The sequence below is a fragment of the Lampris incognitus genome, chromosome 1 (genome assembly GCF_029633865.1).
Source record: "Lampris incognitus isolate fLamInc1 chromosome 1, fLamInc1.hap2, whole genome shotgun sequence".
NCBI classification, from domain to species: domain Eukaryota; kingdom Metazoa; phylum Chordata; class Actinopteri; order Lampriformes; family Lampridae; genus Lampris; species Lampris incognitus.
This window is the reverse complement of record NC_079211.1, coordinates 20,495,325-20,521,867: the sequence shown is the minus strand read 5'-3', so window position 1 is coordinate 20,521,867 and position 26,543 is coordinate 20,495,325. Positions and strand designations below refer to the sequence as shown.

The 26,543-nt window shown below is 43.1% G+C and overlaps 2 protein-coding genes across 3 annotated transcripts; one reads left to right on the top strand and one right to left on the bottom strand.

The window, feature by feature from the left end:
* Window positions 1-1,884: 1,884 nt before the first annotated feature.
* On the top strand, window positions 1,885-19,289 carry ddx41 (DEAD (Asp-Glu-Ala-Asp) box polypeptide 41). Of its 2 annotated transcripts, none has more exons than XM_056287663.1 (17): window positions 1,885-2,072; window positions 5,053-5,148; window positions 5,305-5,455; window positions 5,614-5,688; window positions 11,068-11,128; window positions 11,215-11,351; window positions 11,461-11,533; window positions 11,635-11,788; window positions 12,033-12,169; window positions 12,511-12,673; window positions 12,865-12,996; window positions 13,116-13,187; window positions 13,298-13,394; window positions 17,558-17,707; window positions 17,810-17,881; window positions 18,056-18,166; window positions 18,423-19,289. In XM_056287663.1, exons 1-17 carry the CDS (start codon window positions 2,046-2,048, stop codon window positions 18,557-18,559), a joined length of 1,845 nt encoding a protein of 614 aa, XP_056143638.1. In that variant the 5' UTR covers window positions 1,885-2,045; the 3' UTR covers window positions 18,560-19,289. The 2 variants fall into 2 exon arrangements, with proteins under 2 accessions (XP_056143638.1, XP_056143645.1); XM_056287670.1 differs by having other exon boundaries at window positions 18,056-18,171; window positions 18,428-19,289.
* A 4,009-nt stretch (window positions 19,290-23,298) lies between these two features.
* Window positions 23,299-24,436, bottom strand: atoh1b (atonal bHLH transcription factor 1b). The gene has a single exon (XM_056276588.1). The coding sequence runs from the start codon at window positions 24,434-24,436 to the stop codon at window positions 23,627-23,629; it is 810 nt and encodes a 269-aa protein (XP_056132563.1). The 3' UTR covers window positions 23,299-23,626.
* Between the last annotated feature and the right edge of the window lie 2,107 nt (window positions 24,437-26,543).

Here is a 26,543-nt window from a genome sequence, read left to right as displayed (position 1 = left end):
GCATTGTTCCTCCTGGATCTGAGGTTCGACAAGCGGTTGGAGCCGCCTTTCGAGCACCCTAGAGTAGACTTTCCCAGGGAGGCTGAGCAGTGTGATGCCCCGATAACTGGAGAACACCCTCCGGTCCCCCTTTTTGAATATGGGAACCACCACCCTAGTCTGCCACTCCACAGGTACTGTTCCCGACCTCCACGTGACACTGAAGAGGCGTGTCAACCATGACAGCCCAACAATGTTCACAGCCTTCAACATCTCAGGGCGAATCTCATCCACACCTTGCACCTTGCCACCGAGGAGCATTTTAACTACCTCAAAGACCTCTGCCAGGGATATGGGTGGGCCTCCCCCCGAGTCTTCAGACTCTACCTCCTCCACTGAGGACGTGTTAGTTGGGTTCAGGAGCTCCTCAAAGTGTTCTTGTCACCGCTAGACAACATCCCCAGTCCGGGTCAACAGTTCCCCTCCCCGGCTGAACACAGCCTGAATCAAGCCCTGCTTTCCCTTGCTGATGGCGACCCAGGAAGGGGAATTCCTCTCAATGACATGCAAACAAGACTTATTTCTCTAGAATCCTCCTGTGTAGCCCTGAACAAAGAAAACAAAGCGCTCAAATTCAAGTTGGACGATTCGGAAAACAGATCCGAGGCGCAATAACATTCGTATAACGGGCACACCGGAAAAAGTTGAAGGCTTACAACCTATCTACCTCTCTCTCCCTCTCTCTCTCTCTCTCTCTCTCTCTCTCTCTCTCTCTCTCTCTCTCTCTCTCGCTCTCTCGCTCTCTCGCTCTCTCTCTTTTTTTTTTTTGAATCATGTCTGAAATAAGTTTTTGGTGCTGGCGCTTTCCCCACCCCTTTAGTTGTGGACCGGCTCACAGATCACCTACTCTACGGAGGAAACACAGAACGATCCCTCACGTCCATTCTTCGCACGGAGCCATCACTACCAGACGAAGGAGCACATCCTGAAGATGGCGAGGGAGGTGGGATCCCTCAGTTTCCGTGGATCCAAAATACACATATACCCGGACTACAGCGTGGAGGTCTCGAAGAAAAGAGCCGCGTACTCGACCGTCAAGTCGCAGCTGAGAAATGCTGGCTTTACATACAGAATGTTTTCCCTGCCATACTCCACGTCACCGACAAGAATGGACAGAAATTGATTTTTCATTCTCCCGCTGAAGATTCCTCGTTTCTTCAGCATAGTCTGCTACACAAAACCCCTGCACCGATTGTTTCTTGAACAATCAACTATGCCTTAATATCATTACGGTGGTGGTGATGCCTTTATGGAAGCATGACTTGAGAGTGGCAGTATCAAGCCTGCAACTCCGTTCTGAAAAGATGTGCAGTGCAAAACAGGCTCATTGCAGCCACTAATGCAGTGATGAGACTTGAGTTCTCACAAATTGACTTGCTCATCGTTTTTTCCCAAATATCTGCATTTTTTTTCGGTTTTTTTTTGCACAGATTGAACTTTATTGTTATTGTTATCGGAGAGTGATTTTTATTAAATTTTATTTCGTTTTTCTGTTTTTGAAAAAACGCACAGACTGATGGCGCAATCTAGGGACAAATGTCACAAAAAGGTTCGATAAAGTTGAAGTGGAACTTGCGTTTGTTATTTGCACAACAGAAATTACTGAAAGAAAAGTGAAAGGAATGTTCATGATTTTGATGTTAAATAAAGTTAAACTTGGTCCATTTTGTCACCATTTTGTTGGGGCGGGGGGCATGACACTTTTTCGTCCTCCAAAGGGGGGGGGGTGCATGACAGATAAAAAATTGAGAACCACTGCTTTATAGCAAGGTAACATTAGACGCCCAAATTGGCAGTGACTTTGCGGACTGCGTGTGGCAAAATGCGCCTCAATAATTTTGTCCCTTTCAGGTAGCTGTACGTGTACAGACGCGATTGCCCTCCCCTGTCGTTCCGGTGACTTGTAAACATGTACGTTTAGATACGGTGTATCATACTTTATAGATAAAACTTGACCCATTACTCCTCGTTTCGTGATAGTTAAGATTTCGACGTCGGCCCTGAAAATGGAGCTCGAAAGCAGACCCAAGAAGGTGAGTAAATGAAGTAAACTAGCTACCTAATGTGATATTGCTAAAGTTAGCTAGCTAGCATTGCAAGCCATGCAATCACTTTAATAAGATGTCTAGTTTGCCAGAGTTGGCTTAAATACTCAAGTTTTCGGATTCTTGATTATAAAGTGTAACGTACGCAATAATCTTTTGCGTTTGAGTGTAATGTAATGCTAATGCTAACAGCGTAAACGCTAGCTAATATAGCCATATTACGTGACAACAGTACACTTTGTGGCCGACTCGCCTACTCATTATATATAAATAAATGCAACGTGCGGTGTAAAATGTGGCGTTATGTGTTCAGATTTAACACAGTGTGTGTATGCTACAATTAGAAAAAGAAGGAAATGTAGATATTTTTTGATGTGGTTGTGATCAGACGGTAGGCAGTGAAATTGTCATAATTCGTATTTGAAAAGTAGTAATGTGCTCAAGGCAGCTTTCGGTCCAGATGTAAGCATTTTTTTTTGGTTCTCTGTCTTCTGTGTGGGCGACTCAGTAATTTGTAAAACTTCCTTGTAGAGATGTGGTTAAAGGGTCCCTGTCAAATACTATTCGGCATAAGAATTTATTTTATTCTTCAATGTTTTTATATGTCCAGGAGAGTTTTTGTACCCCTTTTTCCAGTCCTTACAACAGCAAACAGCATTGCAGTATGATGGCAGCCCTCTCCTAGCTGTTTGCTGTCTTAACACAATTTTTACACTCTAAAGTAGATAAGTCACCATCCAGGGTCAGTTACATTTTTCAAAAATAACTGTACCTTCCCTTGATATTATATATTGAGTCATCACCTCAGCCTGGCTTCTCTGTCCCATTTTGACTGCAGAAGAAAGTGACATTTATAACTCATAAGTAAACTTTTGTCTTTTGTGTATCTCAAGACTGGCCGGTCTATTTGCTCACTTACATAATAGCCTACTTTGTAGTAGTAGTTTGGAAAACTTACATTGCTTAAATGGGCAAAACTGAAACAGACCTGACAGCGGTAGATTGATTTCACACTCAAAGCTGGATGTAGAGGTATCATCATCAATTTTAAATAAGTTGATTTGTACAGATTTGAACTTTATTCTGACAACTGGCATATATACATGATTTAGCTTAATATCCATACCTTATTGAAATTAATTTTAATAGGCTCTGCTAATTGTCACTTTTCTACTCTTAAGTTGTCTTGTTCTTACGGTAACTTCATATGAGATTATTGGAAAGATCAAAAAGGGTGGTGCAGTTCATTTGTTTTATCATGTACACTGATCAGCCAAAACATTAAAACCACCTGCCTAATGTTATGTAGGTCTCCCTCGTGCCCCGAAAACAGCTCTGACCTGTCGAGGCATGGACTCGACAAGACCTCTGAAGGTGTCCTCCTGTATCTGTTACCAAGATGTTAGCAGCAGATACTTTTAAGTCCTGTAAGTTGTGAGGTGGGGCCTCCATGGACCGGACTTGTTTTTCTAGCACATCCCGCAGATGCTCGATTGGTTTGAGATCTGAGGAATTCGGAGGCCAAGGCAACACCTTGAACTCTTTTTCAAGTTCCTCAAACCATTCCTCAAGAATTTTTCCAATTTTCAATTTTTTTGGAACAGGTATACAAAGCACACGAACAACAACAACAACAACAACAACAATAAACATGTAGGAACCCCCCCCCCCAAGGCTCAAAAAAGAAAAAAAATCCTGAACAATTTTGCAGTGTGGCAGGGCGCATTGTCCTGCTGAAAGAGGCCACTGCCATCAGGGAATACTGTTACCATGAAGGGGTGTACTTGGTCTGCAGCAATGATTAGGTAGGTGGTACATGTCAAAGTAACAGCCACGTGAATGCCAGAACCCAAGGTTTCCCAGCAAAACATTGCCCAGAGAATCACACTCTCTCCGCTGGCTTGCCTTTTTCCCATAGTGCATCCTGGTGCCATATCTTCCCCAGGTAAATGATATACACACACCTGGCCATCCACATGATGTAAAATTAAACATGATTCATTAGACTAGGCCACCTTCTTCCTTTCTCTATGGTCCAGTTCTGATGCTCGTGTGCCCATTGTAGGCACTTTTGGTGGTAGACAAGGGTCAGCATGGAAACCCTACTGGTCTGCAGCTGGCCAGCCCATACGCAGCAAGCTGTGACACTGTGTGTTCTGACACCTTTCTATCATAGCCAACATTAACGTTTTCAGCAATTTGAGCAACTGTAGCTCTTCTGTAGGATCAGATCAGATGGGCTAGCATTAATTCCCCATGCACATCAATGAGCCTTGGGTCCCCATGACCTTGTTGCCGGTTCACCGGTTGTCCTTCCTTGGACTACTTTTGGTAGGTACTGACCACTGTATACCAGGAACTAAGATAAGAGAGATGTACTTTTATTAATCCCTGTGGGGAAATACATCTTATGCTTTTAACCCACCCCAATACATACTGGTAGCAGTGGGCAGCTGCTGTGCAATGCCCATGGACCAACTCCAGTTCTTCTTGCCACGCCTCAGTCAGGGGGAACAGTCAGAAGTATTTTTTTATGGTGGGAGGAAAGTGGAGCACCCGGGGAAAGCTGAGGCAGACACAGGGATAACATGCGAACTCCACATAGGATCTGGGACGGCCTGGGGTTCGGACCTAGGACCCACCCCACAAGACCTGCCGTTTTGGAGATGCTCTGACCCAGTCCTCTAACCGTTACAATTTCTTCTTATGCATTCTTATGCTTGCCCATTTTTCCTGCTTCCAACACATCAACTTCAAGAACTGACTGTTCACTTGCTGCCTAATATAGCCCATCCTTTGACAGGTGCCAATGTAACAACATAATCAATGTTATTCACTTACCTGTCAATGGTTTTAATGTTTTTGCCGATCGGTGTATCTGGTGTACTTGTAATATTAGTGCAGCAATCGTCTGTATCAAACATTACATTTTAGGAGTAAACCATCTTTTTGTTCACTTTTTATTCAGAGATCCAATTGCGATGATGAAAACACTTGCTCAGAGGGATCAGAGGATGATGACTATGTTCCATATGTCCCTGTCAAAATAAGAAAGCAAGATATGGTAGGTAACCACACATTTTCCTGTATGATTTGGCCATCCCTGTCCTTGTGCTCAGCCCCTGTGTCATCAAATAATGACTGGTTAGGAAAAAGGGATTTTCAAAGTATTCTGAAGAAATATGAAATCAGCCCACAAACGTGTACATTAACCCAACAGCTGCAGAAGATGATGCGCCTGCGAGGGAAGGCAGTGGAGGAGGAGCAGAAGGACAGCGGAGGAGAGCAGAGAGATGAGGATGAGGGCCTGGGTCCACGCTCAAACATCAGTCTCCTTGACCAGCATCAGCACCTCAAAGAGAAAGCAGAGGGTATTGCAACAAAGCCCACTCTGGATATTCAAAGATATTTCCCTTTTTAATTTTAACCCCTAGTTGCAGTTAAAAGATCACATCATCTGTTGTCAAATGGGATTAAGTTGAATGTGAATCTGTGACATCATGCTTATTCAATGGATATCCCTCTGCAGCCCGTAAAGAGTCAGCCAAGGAGAAACAGCTGAAAGAGGAAGAGAAGATTCTTGAGAGTGTTGCTGAGGGCAGAGGTAAGATGATGACCTTGTTCCATACCACTATGAAAGAATGTTGGGAATATGTTAAGAGCAGAGTGGGCCTCATTCATCAGTTGTTCATATGTACAAATTTGTTCTTGCACACCCATGGAATTTTTTTTAGCTCTCAAGATTGTCTGACAGTCAGAAGCAAAGCCTGATGGTTATTTGTAATTCCGTCCCCCTAACATCTATCATCTGCCTCTTGAAACGAGCATCACCCAGGCTTGCAAAGACATCAGTGTTAGCTAATTGGTGTCTAAATTCAGGGGATACCCAAGTTCTATCCTGGTCTCTGAGACAAACTTAAGGGCTAAAAAATTCAGTGGGTGTGTAATAGTGCTGAACGATTTGGGAAAATAATCTAATTGTGTTTTTTTTTTTTTAGACCAATGTTGCAATTGTGATTTTGTATGCGATTTTTTTTCCCCAAAGTTCATTATCTTCTGTGTTATCCACTAAACACAGCAGTAAATCATTCTACAGTATGGCCAACACAACAGTCAACCTATAAACTTTTCCTGTAGGCCAGGCCTGCGTAGATGAATGAGATGAATTGATGCATGAATTGATATGAATAATATATCTTCATTTAACTATTTAATTGTAAAAAGAAAAAACTTTAGTCACAGTAGAATATTGACTGATTGATTCCACTTTAAGCCTTGCAAACATATAATTATCCTGACTTAACTTTTTAATAAAATCTGGAAAAGGAACAGCAAAGCACTGCAGAACAACAGTAAAATAAATGTGACTCTTGCTGATCTCCAGTCAGTAACAGTAACAAATCACACAAACTAAAGTGCAGAAATATAAAAAATAACAAATCTGTGGCTCTGCCACTCTAAAAATATTTAGATAACTCAAAGTTGTTGTAATAAACATGTGGTATATAAACGTGGATTGTGCCTTTTAATAAAATCTAAAAAGAAAAAGAAACACTGAACATTAATACATGTGCTTCTTGCACAGCCCTGTTGCACTTGAAAGAAAAAAAACAAACATTAAATTGGTACATACGATTTAAATTGAGTGTTATTTGGCTAACACACACACACACACACACACACACACACACACACACACACACACACACACACACACACACACACATACACATACACACACACACACACAGCTACAATAGAAGATCATTCATTCGACCATTCTGTTCTTTACCGTTCATGTTCTTGTTCTCTGTCTGTCTCTGTCTCTCTCACTCTCTTTCATACACACACGCAAATACTGAAAACTTACCAATGGCAAGATGTAATCGATGGCCGAAACACTGGAGCCTGGTCAACTCGTTAAGCCGCGCTGCCCTCATCATGTTTGATGCATTGTCCGTCATTAGGCAGACATATTTTTCTTCATCAAGGTCCCAGCTGGCAAGCCCTTCTCTCAGGCTGGCTGCAATGTTCTCCCCAGTGTGGTCGCCTGGGAAGTAAGCAGTCTGAAGACAGTGAGATTTGAGCTCGAATTCTTCATTGATGAAATGCATGGTCAGACTGATATGGTTCCGCTGAACGGCTTGACCACGTCTGTGATAGTAGTGAAAAACGGTTTTTAGCTCCACTCCAACTCTGCCTGCACGGTTTATATACGTAGCTCTGGTTTGGCATCCTGGCTAAAATATGTGCAGGATGGCGTGCTGTACTGTTTATCCAATGTCTTTACCAAAGCCGTAAACTTGGCCTTAGTCATCATGTTGAGGGGCATCATATCTTTCCCTATGAACTCCGCTATCGCCTGAGTAATTTCACGGTGCCGTTTTGAATCTCATTCATATGGCGATACACTCTTGAACATTTTGGTCAGTGATCCCTGCCAGATGGTATTCGGCCTACTTGACACACTGGTGGTTGTGTTTTTAGCCATGCAATTGTCATACTTTTAACAATTGTCATAATTGTCATACCTTGTGATGCTTTCTTAAATGCCGGAGCAGGTTTGTAGCGTTTCCCCATGGTGTAGCTATGGTAGCAAAGCACATTCTGCATGGTACCTGACTCTGCAGCATCTTCTTTCCTAAATCCAAAATAGGTCCAGTCAACCGACATACTGCTGCTCATTGACACTAAAGTCAGTCACTGCTCGACCCTCTCTGCCGATCTGCGGAGGGCGGCAAACTACCACATGCCTCCTCTGATACATGTGAAGTCGCCAGCCGCTTCTTTTCACCTGACAGTGAGGAGTTTCACCAGGGGGACGTAGCGTGTGGGAGGATCCCGCTATTTTCACCCCAGCTGTAGCGACGAACTGTGTTAACTGACAATGGTTTTCCGGAGTGTTCTGAAGCCCACGTGGTAATAGCCTTTACAGAATGATGTCGGTTTTTAATGCAGTGCTGCCTGAGGGATCGAAGGTCACGGGCATTCAATGTTGGTTTTCGGCCTTGCCGCTTACGTGCAGAGATTTCTCCGGATTCTCTGAATCTTTTGATGATATTATGGACTGTAGATGATGAAATCCCTACATTCCTTGCAATTGTACATTGAGAAATGTTGTTCTTAAACTGTTGAACTATTTGCTCATGCAGTTGTTCACAAAGTGGTAAACCTCGCCCCATCCTTGCTTGTGAACGACTGAGCCTTTCGGGGATGCTCCTTTTATACCCAGTCATGACACTCACCTGTTTCTGATTAACCTGTTCTCCTGTGGAATGTTCCAAACAGGTGTTTTTTGAGCATTCCTCAACTTTCCCAGTCTTTTGTTGCCCCTGTCCCAGCTTCTTTGGAACGTGTTGCAGGCATCAAATTCAAAATGAGTGAATATTTGCAAAAAAATAATGAAGTTTATCAGTTTGAACATTAAATATCTTGTCTTTGTAGTGTATTCAATTGAATATACACTACCGTTCAAAAGTTTGGGATCACCCAAACAATTTTGTGTTTTCCATGAAAAGTCACACTTATTCACCACCATATGTTGTGAAATGAATAGAAAATAGAGTCAAGACATTGACAAGGTTAGAAATAATGATTTGTATTTGAAATAAGATTTTTTTTACATCAAACTTTGCTTTCGTCAAAGAATCCTCCATTTGCAGCAATTACAGCATTGCAGACCTTTGGCATTCTAGCTGTTAATTTGTTGAGGTAATCTGGAGAAATTGCACCCCACGCTTCCAGAAGCAGCTCCCACAAGTTGGATTGGTTGGATGGGCACTTCTTGCGTACCATACGGTCAAGCTGCTCCCACAACAGCTCAATGGGGTTCAGATCTGGTGACTGCGCTGGCCACTCCATTACCGATAGAATACCAGCTGCCTGCTTCTGCTCTAAATAGTTCTTGCACAATTTGGAGGTGTGTTTAGGGTCATTGTCCTGTTGTAGGATGAAATTGGCTCCAATCAAGCGCTGTCCACTGGGTATGGCATGGCGTTGCAAAATGGAGTGATAGCCTTCCTTATTCAGAATCCCTTTTACCCTGTACAAATCTCCCACCTTACCAGCACCAAAGCAACCCCAGACCATCACATTACCTCCACCATGCTTAACAGATGGCGTCAGGCATTCTTCCAGCATCTTTTCATTTGTTCTGCGTCTCACAAACGTTCTTCTTTGTGATCCAAACACCTCAAACTTGGATTCATCCGTCAACAACACTTTTTTCCAGTCTTCCTCTGTCCAATGTCTGTGTTCTTTTGCCCATCTTAATCTTTTTCTTTTATTGGTCAGTCTCAGATATGGCTTTTTCTTTGCCACTCTGCCCTGAAGCCCAGAATCCCGCAGCCGCCTCTTCACTGTAGATGTTGACACTGGTGTTTTGCGGGTACTATTTAATGAAGATGCCAGTTGGGGACCTGTGAGGCGTCTGTTTCTCAAACTAGAGACTCTAATGTACTTATCTTCTTGCTCAGTTGTGCAACGCGGCCTCCCACTTCTTTTTCTACTCTGGTTAGAGCCTGTTTGTGCTGTCCTCTGAAGGGAGTAGTACACACCGGTGTAGGAAATCTTCAATTTCTTAGCAATTTCTCGCATGGAATAGCCTTCATTTCTAAGAACAAGAATAGACTGTCGAGTTTCAGATGAAAGTTCTCTTTTTCTGGCCATTTTGAGCGTTTAATTGACCCCACAAATGTGATGCTCCAGAAACTCAATCTGCTCAAAGGAAGGTCAGTGTTGTAGCTTCTGTAACGAGCTAAACTGTTTTCAGATGTGTGAACATGATTGCACAAGGGTTTTCTAATCATCAATTAGCCTTCTGAGCCAATGAGCAAACACATTGTACCATTAGAACACTGGAGTGATAGTTGCTTGAAATGGGCCTCTATACACCTATGTAGATATTGCACCAAATACCAGACATTTGCAGCTAGAATAGTCATTTACCACATTAGCAATGTATAGAGCAGGGGTCAGGAACCTTTTTGACTGGGAGAGCCATAAAAGCCAAATATTTCTAAATATATTTCATTGAGAGCCATATAGTATTTTTAACGTATAATAAATGAAATATGTCTTACTTTTAATGCGACTTCTGGTGCTGCATGGCGTATCGAAGTGCCGCTTTATATGTGACCGTTTCATCGATGCAATGTTATCATTGCATATGAGACATATGGCAGATCCTGCTCTCTCCACAAATGCAGATTCCTCTGCGCACGCAGCCTGGAATGCACGGTAACCACCGTCTTTTTTTCTTTTCGCCCTCTTTTCCCTTACAAGGGTTGAAGCGGATAAACTAGTTGGCTATCTGATCAAATTGATTTCTTCACCTTTACAATGACCCGGACATGCTCGCGAGCCATTGGTTCCCGACCCGACCCACGGGTGACCCGTGACCCGTGAAATTTATCTTCAAAACTAATTTCTGTTTACTTTAAAATGACACAGTATTATTAAGAAATATCACAAGTATTTTAAAATCAGTTCCAAACTGATTTTTTTTTCAACTCAAAATTGTCTGGGAGCCATATGCCGTCACCGGAAGAGCCACATATGGCTCGCGAGCCATAGGTTCCCGACCGCTGGTATAGAGTGTATTTCTTTAAAGTTAAGACTAGTTTAAAGTTATCTTCATTGAAAAGTACAGTGCTTTTCCTTCAAAAATATGGACATTTCAATGTGATCCCAAACTTTTGAACGGTAGTGTAGGTCGAAAAGGATTTGCAAATCATTTGATTCTGCTTTTATTCATGTTTTACACAACGCCCCAGCTTCATTGGAATTGGGGTTTGTAGATTGCAATGTCGGTTTGAATTCAATTAATCGTGCAGCCCGTGTCTAGGAACAGATTTATACGTACGTACGAATTTTGGTGAATGAGGCCCATTTTTTGTACAAAACTGATGATTTTTGCTGGGAGGTTGACTACTGAAATCCTACCAGAGGTCAAATTTCTGAAAACTTCATTTTTCTCTCTCAGCTCTAATGTCTGTGAAGGAAATGGCCAAAGGTATCATATATGATGACCCAATAAAAACTAGGTAAGTTTTTCATGACTGAATTTTATGGTGTAGTGTTTTAAGTCAAGTGTTCCCATTTTTTCTCTTAACTTGGTTGTCCTCTCTAGCTGGAAGGCTCCACGCTACATCCTGAATATGCCTGATGCGAGACATGAGCGTGTGAGGAAGAAATTTCACATCTTGGTGGACGGAGACCCAGTCCCACCCCCAATCAAAAGTTTCAGGGAGATGAAGTTTCCACCAGGTTTTGATATATTTTTGTTTTTCTATTATTGAGATCTTATTGTTTAGTTTTTTAAAGCCCTTTAGGGCCTCAACCACTGGCACTAAAATTCTTTGAATTGTGTTTGCAGCAATCCTGAAAGGTTTGAAAAAAAAGGGCATTGTGCACCCAACACCTATTCAAATTCAAGGAATCCCTACAATGTAAGTCTACCACACCATGTTCTTATATAGTCTGGATTCACAAGGTTTTTTCTTTTCTTTTTTTTAATACTAATAAGTTAAATCTGACTGTTTTCCTGTAGTCTCTCAGGTCGGGACATGATTGGCATTGCCTTCACTGGTTCAGGAAAGACGCTGGTCTTCACTCTTCCCATTATCATGTTCTCTTTGGAGCAGGAGAAAAGACTACCTTTCTGTAAGAGAGAGGGACCGTATGGACTCATCATCTGTCCATCAGTAAGACATACAGCCAATACATACTCATGTTTACAGACTGAAATAAACCCTGGAGGCTGACCTTTATTGGCAGGCATATGTTTAAAACAGCAACCATGTGATGTATAGTCTCTACTCGGTTCAGTCCCAAGAAAATTTTTAGGGATGATGATTATAGTAAAGGTTATTTGTCATTTCGCACATATAAATGAAAAGACTCTTGACTGCTTAGTTATGATTGAGTTTATCCTCCACTTAACCTCAGCGAGAGTTGGCAAGGCAAACCCACAGCATTATTGAGTATTACTGCAAGCTGCTGGAAGATGAGGGGGCTCCCCAGCTGCGCTCTGCCCTCTGCATAGGAGGAATGTCTGTCAAGGAGCAGATGGAGGTGGTAAAACAGTAAGTATATGTAGCTAAATTTTGTGGTATAAATTAGATAAACATTTTTCCCCAGAGGATATACAGTTTAATGTATTTCACATATGGGAGTCCTTAGTTTGATTATTCTCTGATCATTGGGTGACATCACAAAGAATAAATTCTCATTAGACATCTTGAATCTGAATTTTACTAACACTTTTAGTCCTCATGCATCCTTTGGTGAATCCCATGTTTTTTTTTTTTTTTGTGAATTCTTTGCGATACCACTTTTACTTTATTTCCTTTAAGAGGTTGCTTGAAAACAAAGGAAATTGAAATAGGAGTTGGCCCAATTACTTTGTGTGTCCTCCTGGTTATAGGGGGGTCCACATGATGGTTGCCACCCCTGGCAGACTGATGGACTTGCTGCAGAAGAAGATGGTGAGTCTGGACATTTGCCGCTACCTGGCTCTGGACGAGGCCGATAGAATGATTGACATGGGTTTTGAGGAGGACATCCGAACCATCTTCTCGTACTTCAAGGTCAGGTCATAGTTGGTGATGTTAATACCTAAATGGCAATAGTCTGCCACAGATGTCTTTTTGTTCTGTCTTGTTTTTCAGTTTTACTTTTGCTGGTTTTTGTAGCTATTGCCAAACAAGAACATTCATGTGTCCTAAGAGGTTAATAGGAATTCAATTGTGTATTATTAAACTGTTCTCTTTTCATTTAGGGCCAGAGACAAACACTGCTTTTCAGTGCTACTATGCCCAAGAAGATCCAGAATTTTGCTAAGAGTGCTCTGGTCAAACCCATCACTATAAATGTTGGCAGGGCCGGTGCTGCCAGCTTGGATGTCATTCAAGTATGTTCATCTTTTCTTAAAATAGGTTTGATATAATTTAGTCTTTGTTTGGGCATTGCAATTCGTGTGGTTTCCTGTCAGTGTGAAAGACCTGGATTTTTTTTAATCTTTGTGATCAGGAAGTGGAATACGTCAAGGAGGAGGCCAAGATGGTGTACCTGCTAGAGTGCCTCCAAAAAACACCACCTCCTGTCAGTATTATCATATTATACAAGATTGCCTTTCCTGCCAGTTAAGTGTCACCAATACATTATTCAAAACATGCCTGGAGTTAAAATAGTTCTTGTTTTCACATCTATAGGTGCTGATGTTTGCTGAAAAGAAAGCAGATGTTGATGCCATACATGAGTATCTACTGCTAAAAGGAGTTGAGGCTGTCGCTATTCATGGTGGCAAGGGTAAGGCCAATGTTCTATTTTAACAGTACTCTATCCAGCAATACAACCCTCACTTCATTACTACGTGTCTAAACTCAACAGACTGACTCCCAGACTTGAAGGTGTTTTCGTGAGCAGCAGTGTGTTGATTTGATTTTTCCAGTCAGTTTTCTTAGTCTCAGAGGTTGAATATGAGAATTTGAAAATGAGGACAGACATCAGCCAATAGACAACTTTGTTTGCATAGTGATCCACAGCAAGACAGGATCACACTCTTATCTTCTTGTAATAGCTAACCACTTCCACCAGATGCCATACAACTTACACTTGTCTAACCTTGTTTGTGTGAATCTCAGACGCGGAAGATGTAACTCTAAATGGTCGTTGATAGGGCTGTCCTCGACTAAGATTTGCCCTAGCTGACTGTAAGCCGTCCATCTTTGTTCAATTGCAGTTGACTAATTGGGAGGGGGATCAGTGGAAGGTTAACTGGCTGGGCATTGCCAAACTAGTGTGGATAATTAGCAGTATAGATGGGTCAGTGGCTGTTGAATAAGCCACGAAACAAAAATAAATAACTATGATAAAAGTACACTGCTACACACCGAAGTGGAAAAAACAAAAGAGTCTTTAGCTTCTTCTTAAAGATGGAGAGGGACTCAGTGTATCGAATGGAGTTTGGTAACTCGTTCCACCACCGGGGAACTACAGAAGAGAAGAGTCTGGCTAGTGACGTAGGGCCCTGTTGTGGCGGAAGTGCCAGGCGCCCTTCACTGGCAGAACTTAGTGAGCAGGAGTGAGTGTAGACCAGAATGAGGGGGTTCTGGTAGGTGGGAGGTGTTTTAGTTGCTGGTTTTTTTTAAATTTATTTCTTTTAGATTTTCCCCCCTTTTTTCCCTAATTGTATCTGGCCAATTACCCCCCTCTTCCAAGCCGTCCCAGTCACTGCTCCACCCCCTCTGCCGATCCAGGGAGGGCTGCAGACTACCATATGCCTCCTTCGATACATGTTGAGTCACTAGGTGCTTCTTGTCACCTGACAGTGAGGAGTTTCACCAGGGGGGATATAGCATGTGGGAGGATCACGTTATTCCCCCTCCTCCCCGAACAGGCGCCCCAACTGACCAGAGGAGGCGCTAGTGCAGCGACCTGGACACATACCCACATCTGGCTTCCCACCTGCAGACACAGCCAATTGTGTCTATAGGGATGCCCGACAAAGCCGGAGGTAGCACAGGGATTCAAACCAGCGATCCCTGTGTTGGTAGGCAGCGGTATAGACCACTATGCTGCTTTAGTTGCTGTTTTGTAAACGAGCTTCAAAGTTTTGAATTTGATCTGGGCAGCAACTGGGAGCCAGTGGAGGGATATGAACAGCGGAGTGATGTGTTGTCTTGAGTTGGTTGAAGACCAGATGCACCACCGCGTTCTGGATCATTTGCAGAGGTTTGAAAGTGCTTGCAGGGAGACCTGCCAGTAAGGCATTGCAGTAGTTAATGTGTGATATTACAAGAGCCTGTACCAGGAGTTGTGCTGCATGCAGGGTCCAATTTTCCTGATGTTATACAGGGCAAAATCAGCACGACTGAGCAATCCAGGCCATGTGAACCTTGAAAGTTAGTTGGTCATCAGTCATGACACCCAGGTTTCGGGCAGACTTTGTGGGCATGAGTTGGGTTGATCCAAGCTGGATATTGATTTGTTGTCGTAATATGTATATGCTGTTCCTGGAATTATGAGAAAGAGCATATTAATCATCACCTTTGCCCAGTTACACTACAATGATCAAATGCAGAGCACTAGACCAGACATGCTTGTCTACCTGTACAAGACTCTTCTGAAATCTGGACGCTGGCACCAGCAACCAGGACCAGCCCGTGATATCCTGCTGCTGTAGACAAAACGCAATCAAGCTGCCTCTTTAAGTTTGCAACCTCACAACCAGTAGTTAACACACAAAGCCCTATGTAATCCAATATCTGCCCATACACACACAGACTAGACTAAATATTGTAGCTCTCCTGGAGGCTACTTCTGCTTTCAACACACATTAAGTAAGCTCTCAGATGCAGATAGTTGCCAGCAGATTTTTGAGGCTTTAATAACAGTTGCTACACAAATGATGACGCAAAAAAAAAAAGTCTCTCTGTATAACCACTCCAATAAACCAGTTCAAAATTCTTTCTGCCAATGCCACTATTGTACACTACCGTTCAAAAGTTTGGGATCACCCAAACAATTTTGTGTTTTCCATGAAAAGTCACACTTATTCACCACCATATGTTGTGAAATGAATAGAAAATAGAGTCAAGACATTGACAAGGTTAGAAATAATGATTTGTATTTGAAATAAGATTTTTTTTACATCAAACTTTGCTTTCGTCAAAGAATCCTCCATTTGCAGCAATTACAGCATTGCAGACCTTTGGCATTCTAGCTGTTAATTTGTTGAGGTAATCTGGAGAAATTGCACCCCACGCTTCCAGAAGCAGCTCCCACAAGTTGGATTGGTTGGATGGGCACTTCTTTGAGCAGATTGAGTTTCTGGAGCATCACATTTGTGGGGTCAATTAAACGCTCAAAATGGCCAGAAAAAGAGAACTTTCATCTGAAACTCGACAGTCTATTCTTGTTCTTAGAAATGAAGGCTATTCCATGCGAGAAATTGCTAAGAAATTGAAGATTTCCTACACCGGTGTGTACTACTCCCTTCAGAGGACAGCACAAACAGGCTCTAACCAGAGTAGAAAAAGAAGTGGGAGGCCGCGTTGCACAACTGAGCAAGAAGATAAGTACATTAGAGTCTCTAGTTTGAGAAACAGACGCCTCACAGGTCCCCAACTGGCATCTTCATTAAATAGTACCTGTTAGAGCCTGTTTGTGCTGTCCTCTGAAGGGAGTAGTACACACCGGTGTAGGAAATCTTCAATTTCTTAGCAATTTCTCGCATGGAATAGCCTTCATTTCTAAGAACAAGAATAGACTGTCGAGTTTCAGATGAAAGTTCTCTTTTTCTGGCCATTTTGAGCGTTTAATTGACCCCACAAATGTGATGCTCCAGAAACTCAATCTGCTCAAAGAAGTGCCCATCCAACCAATCCAACTTGTGGGAGCTGCTTCTGGAAGCGTGGGGTGCAATTTCTCCAGATTACCTCAACAAATTAACAGCTAGAATGCCAAAGGTCTGCAATGCTGTAATTGCTGCAAATGGAGGATTCTTTGACGAAAGCAAAGTTTGATGTAAAAAAAATCTTATTTCAAATACAAATCATTATTTCTAACCTTGTCAATGTCTTGACTCTATTTTCTATTCATTTCACAACATATGGTGGTGAATAAGTGTGACTTTTCATGGAAAACACGAAATTGTTTGGGTGATCCCAAACTTTTGAACGGTAGTGTATATAAACTCTTTTTCATTTCCAAAAACCAAATTTATGTAAATCTCTTGCTAATGCACTGCGGCCACCTCTCTCTTGCATGCGTCACTACATAAACACACACATATTCACACTTGCACTGGAAACACATTTGCACATAGTTAGTGGCCTTAGGCTCACTCTAAAAATTCAGTGCCTTTCTGTTTTTGTAGTGCTTACTCTTCTAACATTCTTGTCTCAGTTTTGGTAATTCCAACATAATGAAAAATTTGAAGCCTTGCGTCTGCACTTGAACTTGATTAATTAACGATTGACATTTGCGCATGGGAAAACCTCTCATCCCGCTCATTAGCACCATACAAATCCAAGCTAAAGTCAGCATCATATAATACCACACACATTTGTCTTAAAATTGTTATGGTGAGATATGAGTGGATGTGGGGCAGGCAGCCCTCTGCAGTTTGAAATGGTTAATTCATTTGGCTGGCCTTGTCAAGGTGCAAATATAAGCAGTCGCCTAGTTCGCCTGTATGGACGAGCCAGTCCTGCCAGCAAGTCCCAAGTGAAGTTGACAAAACGATTACAGTCTAAATTGTATAACATAAAATCTTTATCATGCATGCTACATTTCTATGGTACACACGATGGAATTTTTTCATCTCGGGGGGGGGGGGCAACTTCTGGACTAACAAAACCTGAACCAACCTGGAATTCTCTGACTAATTAGTCAACTAATTGACTGAGAGGTTAGCCCTAGTCATTCATACCCTAATTAATGATTATGTAACTCTTCTTGATGTCCAGATCAGGAAGAAAGAACTAAAGCCATTGAAGCATTCAAAGAAGGAAAGAAAGACGTTCTAGTTGCCACAGACGTTGCCTCGAAGGGTCTGGATTTCCCAGCTATACAGCATGTGGTGAATTACGACATGCCTGAGGAGATAGAAAACTATGGTGAGAGAAGATGTCTATGATCTTAAGTAAATAATCATACAATTTTTTTCATATAGCAGGTGTTGCACAACCGCTGACTATTGAAGTTGTCTCCTCTTTCAGTCCATAGAATTGGAAGAACAGGACGATCGGGGAAGACTGGTATTGCCACAACCTTCATCAATAAAGGCTGCGGTAAATAACAAGAAAGCTCTTGTCTCTGTCATACTGACACAAAAAAAATCTAGCAAATATCAGAAGAATTACATAAAAGTCTTTTTGGAATCTAATCCTATGTCAGTGCATTTTAAATGTCTTCATTGAATGATGACTTTTTGCAACGTTCAAGTTTTGCGTCTGTTATCACAGATGAGTCAGTACTAATGGATCTGAAAGCCCTGCTCATTGAAGCCAAGCAAAAGGTTCCACCTGTCCTCCAGGTGCTCCACACTGGAGATGAAACCATGCTGGACATTGGAGGTGAGGTTTCATTTTACAACACCCTTGTTCTCATATCTGTATCAATTTCTCATTATTCATGGGATGACTATAATCTATTGATTTTTTTTCTTTCATTTTATGTATTCAATGTGTTCGTTCATTTTTCTCCTTTTTTCTAATGTACAGTTTCTTAGTTAGAATCATATACAGAAAATAACCTTGTGATACCAACATGTCAGTATTTGAGAGCCTGTGGTTTCTGTCTAACATGCCTTATATTTTCTTGGTTTCACAGGGGAGAGAGGCTGTACGTTTTGTGGTGGTCTGGGCCATCGTATTACAGACTGTCCCAAGCTGGAGGCCATGCAGACAAAACAGGTCACAAACATTGGCCGCAAAGACTACCTGGCTCATAGTTCCATGGACTTCTAGGCACACTTGTTACGCTGGATGCTGGACTGAATTGTGAAACATCTGATTTTTTTAAAAGAATGGTCGCTATTGGACTCATGCCCTGTAAAAAAAGGAAGTATATTTTTATTACTGTGAAACAGCTCAAATAACGAAGGCTTCCCTTGGTGCAGCTTGAACGTCTTTTTATTTGGTCCTATGTTTCCCATACCTTTTCTAGATATGTTTCGTGTGTAAAATAGTTTTACAAGCATCTTATTGTAAATAAAACTACACCCTTTTGTCTTTGTTTTGCCTACTTAAGTGGACATTTTTAAGTGTATTTAGCTTTTGTTGGTTGATGAATCAGGTGTAAAAATTCAAGAATTTTTTTTTTCGCAATCTGAAACTTAAACAACTTTTACAACACTAGTTCTTCGGTTGATCAAAGTTACCTTGCCTCCTAGTAGTTTTCCACAAAACTAGAAAACAACACATCTTTCTCTGATGACACAAAACAGTTACTACTGGCTGAAAAGCGTACATCAGGCCAAACTTCTTGCATAGCATATTGAGCATGACTCAAAAGAAGAGCTGGCATAGACTGAAAAGAGATGATGTTGCAGAGGAGGAGAGTGGAAGAAACGATCAACAATGTTTTCAGAGAGGATGCTCAACCTACGGTGAGTCAACATTGGAAAGGTTTATTTTTGCAGTCTTGTGCTTGATACGGCAAAATTGCGTAATGTAAAAAATAAATCTTTCTTGCTACTTCAGATATGCATACTTCTTGTAGGTGTCAGTACTTAATTTAAGTAAGAAAAAAAAACATGGTTTGAAGTTTTCTTTTATGACGAATATGTAGTTCTGGTGCACTGTTTACTCAGGTAGAAACCGTTTCTCAGATTTAACAATGAATGTCCAGACCCACAATTCTGGATGCTATTACCCTTGTACCTGTCAAAATGAAATGCAGGGGAAAATGTGGATGTGGCTCTCAATTTTAGCACCACAGGAATTGGCAAGTTGCGGCCTCAGTGATATATGTAACACCAGTTACAGTGAAAACATCTCCGACTAGATGTAGTCCCACCAGAAGAAGAATGGCCGAGAGGCTGGTGGTGCCTCTGTGTGACTGCTTTAACATTATCCCCCATCCAGAGACGTTTTGCTCTTCAGTGTGCAATGACTTGTGTTTGAGCAATACCCTCCACATCCACACCCTGATCTGGGATGTGCCAAGACTGTATGGCTTTCATCAATCAGCTAGCTTTCCTGGTGCAACATGTGTTACTTGGGGGAATGGGGGAAGGGTTGTGCAGTTGGGTGTGTTTTTTTTGTTGTTGATGCTTTTATATGGAGGGAAGAAGTTGCATTGTAAATATAATAATAATTAGGGTTAGGGTGGTTCTGTAACTGAAGCCACTGTGGTGAGGTACATAGGATGAGGAAGTTGATATGAAGGCCGTATCTCCTTATTTACTTCTCCAATTGTGCTTGTCCAGGCTCCCCTCTTCCTTGCTGCTAACCTCACTGATGTCATAAAACTGATAAGGGTGTGCAGTTTACTTTGTGCAATGTTTGCTATGCTGATGTATTTGTAGAAGGATCCTGGAGGAATAGACTCAAGGACTTTGGCGAGAGGAAATGGCATAGCCATTAGGGAAAATGCCATGTTGAAAAACATGTCGTTACCACTTCTCATTGACATGCAAAAGCTAACAGTTAACATTAATTTCGTATGTCAAGTGGCTGTTAAAAGTGCCCCCCGGGCATCCGGGTAGTGTAGCGGTCTATTCCGTTGCCTACCAACACAGGGATCGCCGGTTCGAATCCCTGTGTTACCTCCGGCTTGGTGGGGCGCCCCTACAGACACAATAGGTCGTGTCTGCATGTTGGAAGCCGGATGTGGGTATGTGTCCTAGTCGCTGCACTAGTGCCTCTTCTGGTCGGTCAGGGTGTTTGTTCAGGGTTGAGGGGGAACGGGGGGTATAGCATGATCCTCCCCCGCGCTACGTCCCCCTGGCGAAACTCCTCACTGTCAGGTGAAAAGAAGCGGCTGGCGACTCCTCATATATTGCAGGAGGCATGTGGTAGTCTGCAGCCCTCCCCGGATCGACAGAGGGGGGAGAGCAGCGACCCGGATGGCTCGGAAGAGTGGGGTAATTGGCCGGATACACTTGGGGAGAAAAAAAGGGGGGGAGGAGTGGTGTGCTCCTTGGCAACAAGGTATCTTGGTTCCAATACAGTGAAAGATGACAACGCTATTATGAATAAACAAAATGCCCCTTTTTATGTTTATGTAAGAACACTGTGCGGAATTTTTGAAGGGGAAAATTTTACGGAGTAGGCAATTTCCATAAAAATATTGTTTTAGGAGAATACTAAGGGAAACAGCACAAAGTTGAATTGTCATGACATCAAAACAAGCATGACATCAGCAGAAACCTGGAAGAGCTGCATAGAGCAGAAATGACCACTGAACTTATTCAAACACAAAAAATATTATAGTCAGCAAACTAAGTCGTAAATTGTTTTCTCTGAAATATTTGTAACTAGCCTAAATGGATTCGCCTTTTCTTTTTTTCTTTTTTTTGGTGAGGGAAGGGGGGATTCCTATAATTTGGAGATGTCTTGGGAAATGGAGGGGGAAGGGATTCTTACATCACCCTTTCTCTGTATCAGAATCCATCCAGTCTACATTCATACACTTTGCTGTCATAAGTGCAAATACTGCCACTTAAAAGTCATTTTGACTTCATCCTGAGAATCAAGGCCCTTAACAGTTTCTGTAAGTTAATGTCTTGCTGTCATTGGGGGTATATACAGTATCCAGTCAGGTTTAAATGGCAAAATGTGGTCGTGTGTTCTTCAATCTGACCCTGCAGACAGACCGGTACCATGTTGTTGTATAGTCCAGAGAGGCAGTTAACAAGGGAACATGGTGGGTTGACCCCAGACAGAGGCTGTTGGACTAGTCCATACTCATCTACTACAGCCACTTGTATATATTTTCATAGGTAAAGGTACTTGAGTCCCCTCAACATTAGCAAAAAAACAACAAAAAACCTATTTGAAAGTACTTACATTTTCCTGACCAACTCAACATTGTCTTGTTTTAAGGTCTCTGGAAATATTTCATTCGATATATTGTCTCATTATAATGAGGATTATAATGAGGCTCTGTCTCAAGCAGACCAACCCTGTGATTCAAGAGAAGGACTATCTACCTCCCTGTGAAAACATGGTCTTCAGATCTGCAAGGTATTGACAAACAAAGCTGAGGACAAAGGGTTTGTCTGCTCATCCACCAGATAGACCCACTGCCCAACCAAAAGGCCCAAACCAACTGCCCACATGATCCTCTTAGCCTCCAAGCCTTACAGCCAACACCAAAGTGCCAATGAGCTTTACGCTTACTATATGACATACACGCATAGCTCTGCATTTGGACGGCAGACAATCATCAGCACATGTTGCAGAGACTCATCTTCACCTACAGACTGGACCAAAAACCAAAAAAGAAGAGCGCTGTCAACTTCGTTGGTGCCGTAAGAATGAAAAATGTTGGGGAGGAGGGCATTTATCCACAATGTGAGGAGATGGACTTGAATGAGGATAAAAGACCGCACCAAAAGACAGGAGGGGTTTTCAGAGTGGGCATATTCTGTTGGGAAAATTTGTGAGCCCAACTTACAATTCCAGGTATAATCACCCACACACCCACACACACACACACACACAATCTTCCTTTTCCAATAGTCTTCCTCAGATACAACCTCTTCATTGTCCCCTGATAGCTTTGGTACCGGCAAACAGCCCAGGCAACAGTGAGAGGACAAAGGGGAGGGGGGCAGCCAAGGGCCTCTCTCCATCCATCACCCTCACAGAGATCAGGGATCATCTCAAAGGACCTGGCAAAGAGCCAGGCCCTCTCCATGTATAGATGATCTAATAACCCTTGTAGTTAGAAAATTGAGCAAAAAAAACCCCAAAAACAAACAAACAAAAAAAATAGTCATGCTTTACTGACATTTTCCTATATATACTTATACGCGGGAATCAGAAATTATAGACATTAGTTGTTGACTTTCTGAGTGGCTTTCTGTTTCTCTGTTTATTATGTGCAAACCAAGAAAATTACCACTGACTTTTATCTGAGATTGATTTTACTATGTAATGATGCCCACAGGTTTAATTTAGATTACATACAAGGACATTTAATTGGTTGGCATTAACTGAAATGATTGGGTTTTTTTTATCAGATAAAGGTCGTCCTCTGGTTTGAATAGCTAACTGAATGTTTGCACATATGACAACATGATGTTATAATTCATCCTAACATAAAGATACAAACTGTATAGGTACACATGAGTTTACATCCAAAGCCATGGGTGGATTACTGAATGGGCCTACTGGGCCCGGGCCCAGAGCCTCTACATGAAGTCTCTGTTATTGACTTTGCATTTCTTGTTGCATTGTCAAAGGGCCTAGTCATTCATGTCAATAACAGAGCCTCAAAAGTTCTACGGAAAAACTGAAGGATACTGCAGGTGAATGTATGTTTTAATATATTGCTGGCGTTAATCGTGTGTATGTGCACTGTAAATCCTGTTGAGGTACAGGTGAATTTTAGTTATTGTGCTGTTGGCTGCAAGTCAGTGTGCCTGCCCTGGGGGGGGGGGGGGGGGCAATTTTTCATAATCCGCCCATGTCCAAAATGACACAAATGACACCTAAAACGGCACAGTGATAAAAATGTATCTTTGTTTATTTTAGAAAACAACAATCCTTACAAAACACACAAATATATAAATATCAAAATAATTGTTTTTTAATTTAGAAAACAAAAAAAAACATTACATAAACAGGACATGTAGCTGTTGGTTCAAAACTATATCAAAGTTTAAAGTGCAACGCAAGGCTCATGTTGGCCTCACACGTTAAAAATGCCTCATCTGGTTGTGTGTGCAGATGTACTTCGCTTCTTTCGCATCCTACTTTTGGCTGTGCAACCTCCACACGACACGAGTAAACCTGTTCCAGAGCCATCAGGTTCACCTGGTGACTTGTATCACATACATACACAATCTGAGTCTGAGTTCTCGCTCACTGTCCTCCATTCTGGCCATCTTCTATGTCGCTGAGATGGGAAGACTCCCCGTCACTGCTCGTGGAAGAAGGAGATATTGTTTTACCAACTGATCCCGAATCAGATTTGGGTGTCGCCAGAATGATGAGGTGACCGACGGGGGCGTGGGGGGTCTCGCACCGCTCCCCGGTCAGTGGATGCGGGGTCTGTGGGGAATTCAGCGAGTAAGAAAGTTCACTCCTCATCGTGGTCCCTGATGTTGCGCAGATGGTCTCTATCAGACTCCTTCTGCAAGCGTGGTCCGCAGCGCAGGGTCGGCAGCTCCTGCGCTCCGGATGCACGACGCCGGCCAGGAGCTCCGACAGCTCGGTGATGTAGATCTGTGCCATCTGCAGGGTGTCGTATTTGGAAAGCTTTTTCTCGTTTTCCAACGAGGGGATGACGCTCCTAAGTTGGTCGAAGGCTTTGTTCAGACCGTGCATCCTTCTCCTCTCCCTCGCGTTCGCTGCCACGCGCCTGTGTCTCAGAGGACCGGCTTCGCGGCCCCCGTGTCCCTCCGCGGGGTTGTCTGCGTCCACCTCCGCCGTAACACCGCCGGCCGTTTGCTCCGGCTGCGTAGCGACGGACACGAACCTCCTCTCCGGGGACGTTCCTGCAGATCCGCGTATGCCGCCCCGCACGGAGTGGGCCAGGACGGGATGCGCGGAGCGCCCGGGTGGAGTTATCCAAGACTTGGAGTCGATGTGGGCCGCCAAGTTTTGCTGCTCCCAAAGTGCAAAGTCTTCTGAGTACTCTGGCCAGCTCGCAAGTTCAGTTTTAGCAGCCATTGTTGTTGCTGTTATTATTATTATAACCCCTTTATCGTCTTTATCGAGGAAAGCTGACAGAAAGAAAAAAAAGAAAAGTTCTCTCCTGTGATGCTCTTTAATCCTGGAGTGATGTGATGAGTGTTCCCTCACTGTCATCTGAATATTCCTCCCACCCCTTAAATAACCAAGACACCCCTACTGTCCTCCAGGAGCCACTGACGGGCTGTGAGCAGGCAGCCAATAGTCTCTTTGACCCTGTCCAAAAAAAAAAAAAAAAAAAAAAAGTAGACAAAGCTCAACTTTTGTGCATTGTAACGCAATTACATCGATGCAGGTCATTCATCTTCAGCTGTCTTGAAAGACACCCAAATTAACTGTTCATTAAAGAGCTTCAGATGGGGGTGGAGGGGGGCAGTGTTTACGAGACCGGTCTAATAATAGCAATACAGAACAAGCAGGCCAGTTCTTACTCATTTCCACAAAAGAAAAAAAAACGGTGCAGACTTTAAACACCATTTTATATTCATCGTCATTCAACTTGTAGGCAATGATGAGGTTCGTAAGCTGCTTTCCGCTGAATCATCCCAAGAATCACTCTTATCAGTAATTCACCCTTGACTCGATGGGATAAATTAGAATTGGGCTGCACGTGCACACCAACCACCGTATACGTATGTACGACTGTCGCCGCGAGCTCCGACCTATAAGCAACGGAATTGAACCTATAGCGTCCGCATCGGCGAAAATGTCAGTGATAAATGTACGTGTTCGCGTTTGTTAATCAAATAAACAGTAAAAGTGAACAGTCTTTCTTGGAGTATTTGCGGAATAATAAAAGGAACAGGTGTGAGGCATGGCTGGGGACACACCTGTCTCTGGGAGAGCTGTGATAGCTGATAACTTGCCCGTAAGCAACCTATGAATCATTCAGCAACGACACCGAGATGATAAAACACGCGTGTTGCGGGTTTGAGGAGCCAAAGTGACTGGAGACGCGGTCATCCCACCAAATCCCACGTCTGTGACTATGATCATCGCAGCGATCACTACTATTATCGACGTCATCACCCTTGCGTAGACTTGCTGCGATATTCAGAACACCAGTTAAAAGTGCAGATACGTGGAAATGAGTCAAAAGTAGCCACAGACCTCGAAACTCTCTAACCCGATTGATTGCCTCGCAGTGAAACCGTGTCTATCAGCTGGTGTCCCTCGACACCCTCATTCAAAGCTCTGGAGCTACGCCTCCGCCAGCGCCATCACCCACGTCTCCCATATGCCGCGCGCCGGGACCAGCCAACTTCCAGAGTGGTTAAGTGACATGAGAACCAATCAGTCACCAGGTCACGGCTTCCACGAGCCACACCGCCGCCCCACCCCCACACCGCAGTGAGTGTGAGAGCTAATGTCGGGAGACGTTACTGCTCATTTGGAGGGGATGGAGGCTGCAACAACATTTACATGTAGGATTAGTATTCCTCACGTCATACCCCCCTCCCCCCTCTTGCTCTGTCTCTCTCCCGCTCTCCGTCTCGTCCTCGCGCACGCGTGAGTCTGTCTGGCCGTAATGCACCGGCGGTCATAAGAAAATCACCGTGACCTGCCTCGCCGTCAGCAGTTTAATGAGGCCTGCTCTTACACTAGTGGAAGAAATCGGCACGCTCTTCATCCCGGGGTGTCCATTCACTTTTCGGCGCATGAATATTTCATTCCTTCAGCCCCGCTGCCGGCCAAACAGCCTGTAACCCTGCCGACTTTAAAATTGCGGCGCCGGGTTACACTTCCCATCTGGTGTAAGGCGTGAGTGGGGAGTGGCGAAGGGGGTCGAGGAGGTGTGAGGAACATTTCAAAGGTCAACTTCCAGTACCCACCCTCCACCCCCCCCTTCCCAGTACCCCCTCGTCCCCCAGTATGTCATGAGCCCTGACTGATATCTGAACCAGCCATGGCAGGAGCAACCACCACGTACCCCCAACATGCTCCACCAACGTCTTTCCCAACAATAGAATAGAATAGAATAGAATAGAATAGAATAGAATAGAAATCCAACCAAGGCTGCAAATTTTGTCTTTGCTCTCATGTTGGGCAAACACCAGCACAGTTAAAAACAACAACAACAAAAAAA

Bases quoted from the DNA above. Each gene is read 5' to 3' on its own strand.
- ddx41 (XM_056287663.1), top strand. From the start codon at position 2,046: ATGGAGCTCGAAAGCAGACCCAAGAAG. The intron at 2,073-5,052 runs GTGAGTAAATGA...CTTTTTATTCAG, and splicing joins TCGAAAGCAGACCCAAGAAG to AGATCCAATTGCGATGATGA. The intron at 12,674-12,864 runs GTCAGGTCATAG...CTTTTCATTTAG, and splicing joins CCATCTTCTCGTACTTCAAG to GGCCAGAGACAAACACTGCT.
- atoh1b (XM_056276588.1), bottom strand. From the start codon at position 24,436: ATGGCTGCTAAAACTGAACTTGCGAGCTGGCCAGAGTACTCAGAAGAC.